Source organism: Dasypus novemcinctus, chromosome 1, assembly GCF_030445035.2.
Source record: "Dasypus novemcinctus isolate mDasNov1 chromosome 1, mDasNov1.1.hap2, whole genome shotgun sequence".
In the NCBI taxonomy this organism is placed as follows: Eukaryota; Metazoa; Chordata; class Mammalia; order Cingulata; family Dasypodidae; genus Dasypus; species Dasypus novemcinctus.
In genome coordinates, this window is record NC_080673.1 from 117,079,810 (window position 1) to 117,092,045 (window position 12,236).

Genomic DNA, 12,236 nt, shown 5'->3' on the forward strand with positions numbered 1-12,236 from the left:
AGAAACTGTCTTGTACCCAACAATTCAAAGTATACTTTATTTCTAAAAAGAAACTTACTTCTGTAACAAATCTAACATGTCTAAATCTTGAAATCCTGTTTCATATAACTAGTTACCATTTTGAACAAATAAAGCTGTACAGAGATCATACACAATCTCTGAGAAATATATGCACACACACACACAAACACACTTCCTGAAGTGAGAACAGGTTCATATGCAATCGTGGACAATAAGGCTTAATACTCATTTTATAGAGAACCACAAAAATCATCTATTGGAACAAAATATACCAGACTATTATAGTATAATCTTTAATAAGGCACATTCATTTTTAATGTTTGATTGCTTTTCTGTGTATTCCTCAACTAGGGTTCACATGCAAAATAAAAAATCTTTCCTCAAACCTCACTAATTCATACTACTATTCATTTACCAAATATTAAAGCAAGTAAGCTTTGGAAACTAGATTACACATGAGAACATGGTAAAGTATTTTATTTTTAATATTTACATTTTAAGATACTAATCAACCTTTTAAAAATGTAAGAAAATATCATCTAGGTTAGAATGCATTATCAATATATTCTGGAACTATCATAGTTTCATATATTTAAATCATCAAGGTTTTTTAAATTTGTTTTGTTTTTACACAATGGGCAAGATTTCTCCATGTGAATGTTTCCGTGAGGATGATAAGCTCAAGCTCATAAGAGGGCCAGGCTAAATTATTGTTCATATGTTAGCTGTTATACAACACTAAATAGGCATGAAATACAAGTTCAGAAAAGGGAGACATTTTTTTTAAAACAAGAAGAAATGCCTACTCCTTGCTGCCACAAATCCAAAAATTTATTACTTACAGTTTAAAAGTAAAATAATACACAAAACAAATTTCTAGGTTTTTATTTTCTGCCTTTGAAAGTTTTCAGACCAAGAATACGTAAGAACTTTTCATAAAGATAGCTTTTAAAAAATGCATGTCATATACAAACCCATGAAATCAATTAAGTATTTAATACTTTTCTCCATAATTTCAAATTCTCTACTAATTTGTAATTCCTGAATTTTTAAAAAATTGCATAGCTTCTTTTACGAGAAGTAAAGCACACACGGAGAGGTATGTTCAGGTCTAGAACTCTGCTTTAAGTAAAAGAGCAAAAAAACTTTCATGCAGTACTTTGAAAGTAATCTATGAATCAACAAAAATTACCCTGGAAAAAAGACCTTAAAGGTGAATCTGATCCTTGATTGTGTTATTGCTCTACTTGAACAAGAAAACGTCTTCAACTACCCTTTATCATCTGTGCTCCACTGTTTGTCTAGGTGGCAAGGAGCAGTTACAAAACTTTAATCTTGAACAAAACAGAGTATTAACTTCAAAATTCTCTTTTTGCGTTCTCTATCTATATGTTTAGGAGATCATTTTATTCCATTCAATATATTGAGTTTTGCATGTGAATTATGCATTTTGAAACAGAGCTTTGCTCTAGAAAAAGAAATTTTCATTTATAAAGTTATTTAGACTCATTAATTACGTAAAATTTTGATTTATTCATCACTTTATGCTCTATACTTAATTAACGTATTTTTATTAAGCCCGGTTTACAGAAGGGGTAACTGATACTTAGAAAGATCAAGCCCAATTGCCAGAGTAAGGATCACAAAGCTACTAAATGGAGTAACTAATTCAAATGTAGGTTGTCTGAATCTGTATCTAATAAACCTAAATACTATGGCTTTGAATATACAGATTTAAAACTTTATTCCATACCAAACAAATCATAACCTCCAGGAGTAGTACCCCAAATTTGCACTATCACCACATTATACTACCTTCCCAGAGATGCTGATTTGGATTAGCCGCTTCTCCTTTCTGTGAACCAGTCTATTATTGAATCATCCCGCTAGACAGTGAATGGTAAGACAGTGCTCTAGAGGATTCAAAAGAGAGAACATGATTCCTACCCTTGAGATGCTTACAATCTAAAAACACACTACCCAAGTATTCAAAGTATAAAATAAAGTGGCTAGATTGGGTATGCTTAACTGCTATGACTTTGTGTAAGCACTGTACTTTGATTAGGGTTTTGGTAGCAGGGAGAACAGAAATTAACAGAGAAGCAAGAGACTATTTACCCTGGGTACAAAGGTTTGGCAGTGGAAATAAGACTTGTGGAATGGTTTAACCCTTCTTTATTAAAAACAGAATTTCAAATATTTCAATTCAATTCTCTTTCAAACACACACATAATTACTAACCTTCTACATTCATGGCTTCTCTCAGAACCTGAAGTTTCTTTTGTCTCTCTCGTATTCGGTCCAAAGCACTTGATATTGCTGAGGAGGTTGGCGATTCTCGTATGTGACAAACCGGGTCTGTTTTCTGATGGCCAAATATATCCAAGGCTATGCTTCCATCTGAGTATCTTGCCTCCTTTGTTCTAGGAGCAGTTGAAGTCCGCACTGTTACTGCCTCTGGGAGACAGTGTCGGTACCTGCCAATCTCTCTAGAAAAGAGGTCTTTGTCAGCTGAGCAAAGCAAGTCCATGGATGAAGCCCATATCTTCTTCTTGGGAAGTTCATCAATGCCAGAGGCAATGTTTCTTTCTGTGCCACTAATTTTGAACTGGTAAGGGGAGCAGATATTTTCTGAATCTTCACGTCCAGAATTATTATCTGATGAAATGTCCTTGAAATAATCTTCCTCATCTTGTATGTCTCTCATGGACAGAAATCCCATAGATTTACTAAGCCCTTTGTTAAGAAAGGTCTGATGAAAAAATGGAGACGTGTGTGTGTCTAGTACATCAGAAGTAGAGCTTCTTCCTGGAATGATAAGAATCTATCATGTATGCACAGAATTTTTAGAAAATAAACTGGAGTGTAACCCCTCTATTGACAATGAAAGTGGTGGCAATTTTCAAAGTTTTCTAAATGGAGGCTCAAAAATGAAAAGAGATGGCGGTGGTGGTAATGGAAAGAGACGCTATATTGGCATAACTTTTATAGTCCAATGTCTCCTATTTAATAAAAAAATCAACATATTGACTTTACTTTTTTTGTGGTATTTTTATGCACCTTAGTTGAAATGATTTTTAAAAAACAGAAGTTTCTGGTACTACCTAGTTTGGTAGAATATTAAGTAGCCATGAGATGATTTGGGGTAATAATAGGATATAAAGCACACTCCTTTCACTTCCAAAGGTACACCTCAATGACGTATTACTTCAGTATCCCTAGTATATTCTGGTATTTTAAATAAATATGTCTAAATAGAAACAAACAAGTCTTGTTATATTCTGGATGGAGAAAAGACCATCATTTGGAATCCTTAAGTGCCAGGTTTTATTATAATTACATAAGTTTCCAGATAATTTGTGTTTGAAATATAAAGTATATAAGATACTTAATTTTCCTATGGTAGACCATCCTGTACTAAAATACCTTTTCCTCTAAAACATATCTATTTTTGTCAGCTGGAGTATAATACCAATTCTTATTTATTCTTTAGTCCTTGATGCAGTTAAAACCAGTAAGGAATTCTAACTTTTAAAATGGAGCAGTCTGTAAACATAATTTATAAAAGTTATAAAAAAATGTCCATCCAAAAATCAAATTTATGAATTTGTAGATAAAACAACAAAAAATCCTATCCATTGAAAAGAAACTTTCTAGTTACTAATCCACTAATTCATAAATACTGAAGATTTCCTGTGCTACATCGATCTCTCTTTGATAACATATTTGCTAAGGATATAATATAAAATAATGACTAATACCTTTCTAGAAATAATAAACTGCTTAGTCATACATTTGAAGAGGTTGATTGCTTCTATAATAGATCACTAAAACAACTATAAGTTTTCATTCCATGACCAAATATTTTACCTTAAAAATCTTGAAAAGTTAATTAAGTTAGAATGGAAACAAATACTTTGCTTATCTCAGAATTAGATTCAAACCCTACTATTCTTGCACTTCACCTTTCCCTGAACATTGATCCACTTTAGTGCAGGTATGGGTAACATCTACTTTTGGGGCCTCCCAAATAAAGAAACTGAGATATACATCACATCATATCCAGACAGATGGATGGTTACAAACTAGTTTCTAAATAAATTTGAAAACTAATAAGCAAATGACTATTTTAGTATTTTAGATGTAAGTTACATTCTTAAATCATATTTTGAAACTCATTTATTTAAAATTTTATTGAATAAAGAATATAGAGATACTCTTGAAAATTAAGAGAATACATTAGATAAAATAAATGAATTAAAAAATTTAAGGATCTTATAACTAAAGACCTCAACCTGCCTTTTTCTAGGTCCATGGCTATACCGACTTGGACAAAATCAAACAGGTGGGTATTTTGCTAACATAATTTCTAATGCCCACCCATTTTGGACACTAAACACCATGTGCTAATAGTAAGGTCACTCTTTCTACAATGACTTTCATATTTCCTCATTCTTCTGTTCCTTATTCCTTTCTTTTCTAGTTGATGATCTTGCCTCATATTCCACTGATAAAAGAGGCTTTGAGAATAAAGAGCTGCTTTCTCAACTTTCCATAACTAATTATACAAATTTACCCATGTTTGCAAATCTTTTCCCTGTTGTCTCAAAGGATGAAATTTCCTACCACTCGAAGGCCAATCCTGAATGTGTTCTGGATTCTTCTTTTACTTTGTCAAGGATATTACTTGTTTGGTTATCTCTCCCCTCTCTGCTTACATTTCATTATTTTCCCTTTAAATTGAGTCATTCCCATTAGTATACAAACATGCTCTAGTTATCTCCTGTAATAAAAACCAAACCAAACAAAATCCTTCCTCTGTTACTACATTTCCCTCTAGCTATTGCAGTCTCTAATTTCATACTTCCCATTCATTATTCTACCAACTTTAGTTTGCTTTTGACTTCCCTACACCTTGGTAACTCTCATTATATATCAATAACGACCTTCATGTTGCCAAAACTAATGGATACTTTTATATCCACACATAACTTACCTCTTAGGAAATGGTGACCATCCCTTAATAAATCTACAACCCCCGCTTCCTCTTCTCTTAGAATGCTCCTTTCGTCCTCCTCTACTGGATATACAAATGTTGAATTTCCTCATGTATTTGTTTTGGAACCCCAAACAACCACTCTCGCTTTATAACTTCTCTACTATCATGGCTTTAAATACTATCCATACGTACTGGCAGCTCCTTCATTTATATTCTTAGCATAAATCTCTTCCGGGAATTTTGATCTTATATAATTGGAATTCTTTCTAGTATATTTCAGAAGCACTTCAAATTGAGAATGTTAAAATCATATTTCGCTTCCCAGCTCCAGAGCTGTCCATCCTTTCCCATTTTGATAAGTGGCACCATTATTCAAGTAATTGCTCAAAGCTGAAATATGGGCATTATCCTTAAATTCTTTATTTCCCATTATCATCACTTGACTGGATCACTTCACTGGCCTTTGGATTGGTCTCCTTGCTCTTTCTACTTTGCCTATTCCACTAGTCACCACTCAGCAGTCAGAATTCTCTCTTTAAAATGTAAATGACAGAATGTCACTTCTGTTTAATAAGTTCCAAGTACATACTATTGAACTTAAAATAATATCTAAACTCCAAGAGGGTCTGCCACTTGAATCCTGTTTAGTCTCATCTTTACTTTTCTTATTCTGCCATAGGCCACATCATTCTCTCTACTGAGCTCTCTTACATGTTAAGAACTTTGTGCATGCTTTTTTCCTTGTTCTGACTGCTGTACTCCAGACCAGTTCCATGACTACTTGCTTTTTATCCTGTGGTTTTCTCTTAAATATGACTTCATTCACTGTTTAAACAGATCACCTTCCAAATGTATAACCAGTCCATTCCATTTACAAAAGGTAAATTTACAATTCTTTTTTAGGTCATTAGTATTTCCTAACAATATATTAATGTGCAATGGTATCCTAAGAGAACCATATCTTCTTTATGAGGCCTAAAACTAATTGTTAATAAGGTAGACTTGGATAACTACTGCTTTTCAGTGGTTAGGTTTTTATTGCCTTAATGCAAATTAGATATAAAAATATTTCAGTTCATATTCATTTAAGTACAGGAAGTTATCATTTAAAATTCTGTATAGCAGGACAAAATCATAATGAAAAATAATTAAGTAAAAATTTGAGCTAACTTCCTACTCTGTTTCTACAAAATATACCAAATTTAACTAAGCCTCACTTTGCTCTGGTATTCTATGTTTGAAATTGCATTGTAAAAGCTAATTTAAGATTTCATGACTACTACTTATAAAAGATGATTTGAGTCATAATTAAGGTCACTTCTTGTTCTGTATGATGTTGCAATGACAGATACAGGCCATTATGTATTTTGTCATAACTTACAAAATTGCACGGGACAGAGTGTAAACTATAATCCATGGTTAGAGGCAATGCTTCAATATGTATTCATCAATTTTAACAAATGTACTACACTAATGAAGGATGTTGTTAATGTAGGAAAGTGTGGGAGGGGGAGGGAGTGGAACATAAGGGAATCTCCTAAATTTTTAATGTAACATTTATGTAATCTAAAATTTCCTTAAAATAAATTTTTTTTTTAAAAAAGAGGCAATGTGAGGTGGTGAAGGGTTTCAGGCAAAACATGGAAGCAATGTGAAAGATCTTGAAATTTGTAGTGGGAAGACATGCAATAGTTTTGTGACCATGGGCAGTAACCTATATTCCCTAAGCTTTAATTTTTATGCAAGTTAGATTAATAAACTTAGAAGATAATTAGCCTCTCAGAATTTTGTAAGAATTAAATGAAATAGCATATGTGAAAATACTGCATTAAACCTAAATCTTGATCTAAGTCAACAGTTATCCTAGGTATGCTGTCCAAAGCTGTGCTTTAGGAAGATAAATCTGGCAGTTGTAGATATATGTTTTAAGACCAGTAAAGAGGATCTTGATAATAAAAGAAGCAGGTTGCTAAATAATATATTTATTACAGTTCTGTTTTTCTTTAAATATTGAGTATATATTTTTTACATGTATATATGTATGAAAAAAGTCTGAAACTTTTAACTCCAAAAAGTGTTAGTAGTTCTTATTTCCCAGTGATAAGTTATACATGACTTAAAAATACTTCTGCTTTTGTTCAACTTTATTTTCTAATTATTTTTCTACAATCAAAATATAATATTGTAGTAAAGACAATACATAGAATTCAATGAATCTAAATTTCTTTAAAAAGTCACTTCTGGGTCACCAATAGAACAAAGAAAGGGATGATAAAATAGAGGAAGGGGGAAGGAAGAAATGGAGGTAGTGATATTCTTGAGGAAATCTGGCAAAAAGTCAAGAATGGTGTGAAACAAGTTTCAAGGTGATGTGTATATATACCTGTCAAAGATGGTATAAAATAAAATTATAAAAACTATGAGCCATAAACGCAGACAAGGGAGAAACTGAGTATGGATGACCTTTTGGAGGTAAGGGGAAGGAAGTAAGAAGAAAGACATGTTTTGACATAAGTGGTTTTCTAGTGGCTCTATTAGTCTAAGACTTCTTTTGCTTGCTTTTTAAACGAACATGGTATAGAGGTCTTTTTCAGTTAGTATAAACACATCATTCTTAAATCCAATATTTCTAATGGCAGGAGTCTCACTGTATTTTGTCACGTTACTGAGCTTACTATTTTTCAACTGCACAACTGAATAAGTAATTGCCTGACTAACTCTTCACAGGTTGATAAAATATCTTCTGCAAAAGGGGCTTCTTTTTGAAAAATAAAACAATAGGTAGTTTTTTACATTTGTTTTAGGTATTTTAATTAATTTTATTTACAAATGCTTCAAATCCACTAAACATTTTTAATAATAATTCAGTTCTGACAACTACAAGTCTTATTAAATAAAGTGATGATATAACAGCACAGTTGTTTTATATTGCTAAAGCACTAAGGAAAAATATTTCACTAATCTGAAAACTCAAAATGACGGGTCAAATATTGAATCTGGCCATACAAATGAAGACAAACATGGAATTCTAGGTTCATATTAGCTGCTTAAGTTTGCTACACCAGGGAAAATCATGTACGTTGTTTATACCACTGCCATTTAATAATCACATCTGAGATGAGATAAAATACAATTCCCTTAACTGCTTTACAAAAAGTCTAGGCTATTATAACTGTTTTATCCTAACAGACAATAAACAGTATTGAAGTCATTAATTAAATACAACTAATAGCTGTGCTAACAGTTACTGTGCTACTAGGATCACAGAAAACCAAGTTATTATTTCTGAACACAATGACATTGGAGCTACTCTACAACAATTGTAACAGGAAACCTTTCTAGATATTTCCCTATCCTAAGAGTTAGTTGCTCTTTCCACTATACTCATAGAGCACACTGGATCTCTTTTAGGATACTTATCTATGTATTAAAATTACCTATTATATTATATATCTAGGAGCACTCCTACTCTCCTACCCACCCGCCCCAAAAAATGGAAAAATAACCTATTATAAAGGACCAAGTTTTACTTGTTTTTGTATTTCCAGCTCCTAATAAATAAATTCCAAAACAATGTTAGTGGAAACAACTGATCAGACAACTTCTGGAAACCTTTTAAAGCCAATTTACATAGCATAATCTGCCAGAAAGATTACAGTCAACAGATCTGTGTTTATAATTTTGCTTTAAACATTTAATCTATGAGCTTGGACAAGCCACCTAATTTTCACATTTCTCATTTCCTCCATCTTCAAAAATGTGGATATAATTTATTACCCTGTCTTCTTAGAGATGACAGGATAAATGAGCTAACTCACAAAGCATTGTGAGCTCTTTTGAATGAGGACAACATAAAAATCTTAATTTTGCCTCCCTATTTTATTTCTGTTCTTTTTTCTCAAATATAACTATCAACTGAAATTTAAAAGTTCTTTTGAGAGGAAATCATAAAACCAGAGAACAAAAAGATTTGCCACAAAATTTTAGATTTTATAATTAAAAAATATCACATTGTTTGTAATAGGATAAGTGGTGGCTACAGAAAAGTTTTCATTTCTTGGGAGGTTCAGTCTGAGTTCAGAGATTGTATATAAACAACATTAGATCACATATGATTATAAGTATCCAAATTTAAAAATGAAACCATAAAAATTTTCCTTTTGGAAAATGCACTGGTTTGCTAAAAATCAAATGGGGAACAAAAAATATACTCTGAAGAGCGATGAATATAAATAAATATTAAGAACATAAAAGTCTTTGTAATAGAACACATTCCATTTATTTCAGTTAAAAGGAAAAAAACCTTCCTTGTAAATATATAGTGTTTTAACTAAACTGGTTATTTATGATTAACATTATTCTTCATTCGACATCATCATTCACTCTTTCCCCTCACATAGATTTTGAAACTCAAAGCATCTTTTAGAAATTAACTTCAAAATGATTTTCAGTATTAAAAGAGGCTTCCCAATTACCGACCTGCCTTCACAAATGTGCTGAAGTGCATAAAAAAAGGAACATGATATTGTCTATATACCGAAGTTCTGAAGCCACTATCACATTGATCTGATCGTGGTGTAAGTTTCCACCTTAAGCTTGGCAGGGAACGTTTGATTTCTTTCTGCCTAGTGAAGTCATTTACCAGGCTTAGGTGTTAGGTAACAAAGTGGAGGCAGACAGTCCACTACTTTAGGCCTTAGCTCCTACGACAGATCTCAGAGGTGAGATATGAGGAGAGACCTTTTAACGTCATTTACTCTGATAAAAATTTCATTTTTAAGTTTAGAGGAACAACCAAATCACTTAATAAGAGGGAAAAATTACCCCTAAACTCTCACTTTTTAAAAAGACATATTCTTTCAATCTAATTCTGTATTTCACTACCCAACTTGACATTTTCTTTATTGATGACTGTGGTCACAATCCTAATAAACTATTTATTCTCCAATAAAGAGATGAATATTAGAGAATTAAATCAATGGACATTCTATTTAAGGATTTCTTTGTTAATTTTTTAAAAGTCACTACAGTTAATCCTTGAGTATTTTAACAATTGATTAGTCATAAGAATTCTAAAGAGCTATTAGATAATGATACTAAATCTTTCCTAATATTATAAAAACAAAGTTACAAATAAAAGGTTGTCCCATTAATACTTTGGTTTAAAATTTATTATATTTTTAATTGTTATAATAAGGAAAATTTAATAATACGAGCCAAGATAGTGAGCTACAATTTCTTTTTACTTTGATACAACTTAACATTTAAAATACATTTATATAAATAAATTATAGTTTTATATATTTCTTAATGAACAATTAATAATTAGATTACAGATATTATATTACAAATTTAATATCTCCATAAAAGCTTTTTCAAATTCCTTCAACAAACAATATTCATCACTTATAAGAAGTAATGGGCAAACATTAAGTACTTAATAATATTCAGCAGATTTCCCTATCCTGGGCATCTACCTGACCAGAAAGCATAACTTTGTATATGTCTTCTACTGAAATATACGTATATATGTATGTACTTAAGTGTATATATATAAATGACAAGTAAATAAGTTCTATTTAAAGTATGTTATAGAGTAAGTATAGATTAAAGCAGTCTCTAATTGCTATCTCTGTAATACTATGTAATAACTAATGTCTGTAACAAAAATCTCAGAATTATCATTAGTATAATCTAAATATAAACTATGTTAACATTTGATGGTATTTAAATATTGGTAAACTAAATATGGTGGGGTAATCTCTTTTCTATAGACCCATGATGGATAGGGATAGAATATATGCAGTAACATTTTTATTCTTAGAGAAAATATAAACTGTCTTTAAAAATTAATAATAGATAGTGTAACATTATATTTACTAAATTAACAAGTAACAAACAAGTAAACAAACTTCAATTCCATATCTTGGTCATGTAATGGTAGCAGGAGATGGGAAGCTGGGGGCAGGGAAAGGAAGAAGGGAGGGGAGGAGGAAGGAAAGAAAGAGAAGCAGTGAGACTAGAAAGAAATGTAAAAAAAGAAACATGGCTCTTTTAAACTTAATATTTCTTTATAAATTGTTCAATGTGTCTCCTGTAACAGATTCTTTCAATTTGTTATTGACATTCATCTGTAATTTTCTATTATTCAGGAAACAGACTGAAAAATTGATGGATTAGTAAATTGCTGCTCTTCTTACCATCAAGAGTCACACTATATATCATATCTCAAATCCTAGTATAGTTTTAAAATAAAGGAAACAGATTTTTACCTATAAGAAGGTATATGTGTGTGTGTGTATGAAGACAAAATACGGTAAGGGAATACTTGCAAGAAAGGATTTTTAAAAAAGACTTCTTCAATCACCATCAAAGCACTGTAAAAACTAAGTTAAATGGATAAAGTCTCTGCCTCGTGTTCTTTTGACCCAAGTACACACTAATCATATGTACTAAAGAACAAATGATCAAAGCAAAAATAAATTTATTGTATTAATGGTATGAAAACTAAAAATCATTTTCAGGGAAATAGTCTTTATTTACAATAACTAAAATGGAAGCACCAAAACAGACATTTAACCAGCTGTACCATTATATAATCATTCCATTAGAAATTATTTTGCTGCATTTCCTAAATTTCTCCAGACAAGCAGTACACTTGTTTAGGGCAAGTTCTTCCTTTTTAAATATGAGGGGTCTGAATTCTACAAAAATATTTGATCCAGACAATCAAGTATCATATTTAGTTTTCACAATGAGAGTTTCTCAAAGTTTCAAAGACAGCTGTGCTCTGATTATCTGACAAAAAAAATTAAACAATTAAACATTTTAATCTATTTCATCAGACTGTATCAATATTTTATTAGACATACAAATATCTAATCTTTACATTTACTTCTCTCAGCTTCAAGATTTAAGACAATAAAATATTTCATCCACAAGACATTTTTTAATGTTCAGATTACAAAATTCTCAACACTCCTTGATGAGAACTGAAGCGAACAAATATAATCAGCAAAATCTAAAGTTCATCTCCATTAATTTCTTTTAAAAAAATCCATCATCAGACCCATAATTATCTATTGCTATTGACAAATGACAAAACTACTATTCACCATCAATTTTTATTTACTGAATATTATATAACCTTGATAACTGTAAGTCATGGAATTTGTTGGTCATGAAACAAATTTAGTGGGTTTTGACTAGCATTAAA

The 12,236-nt window shown here is 31.3% G+C and overlaps 1 protein-coding gene across 16 annotated transcripts in view; it reads right to left on the reverse strand.

Moving 5' to 3' along the window:
• PTPN13 (protein tyrosine phosphatase non-receptor type 13) overlaps nt 1-12,236 on the reverse strand; it is a 212,160-nt gene that overhangs the window by 116,372 nt on the left and 83,552 nt on the right. For 11 of the 16 annotated variants that reach the window (XM_058295887.1, XM_058295896.1, XM_058295931.2 and 8 more), the window contains exon 7: nt 2,263-2,829. The exons of the other annotated variants lie outside the window; for them this stretch is intronic. In XM_058295887.1, the coding sequence (XP_058151870.1) occupies nt 2,263-2,829 (567 nt within the window). The remainder of the gene's footprint in view (nt 1-2,262; nt 2,830-12,236) is intronic. 16 annotated transcript variants of the gene reach the window in all.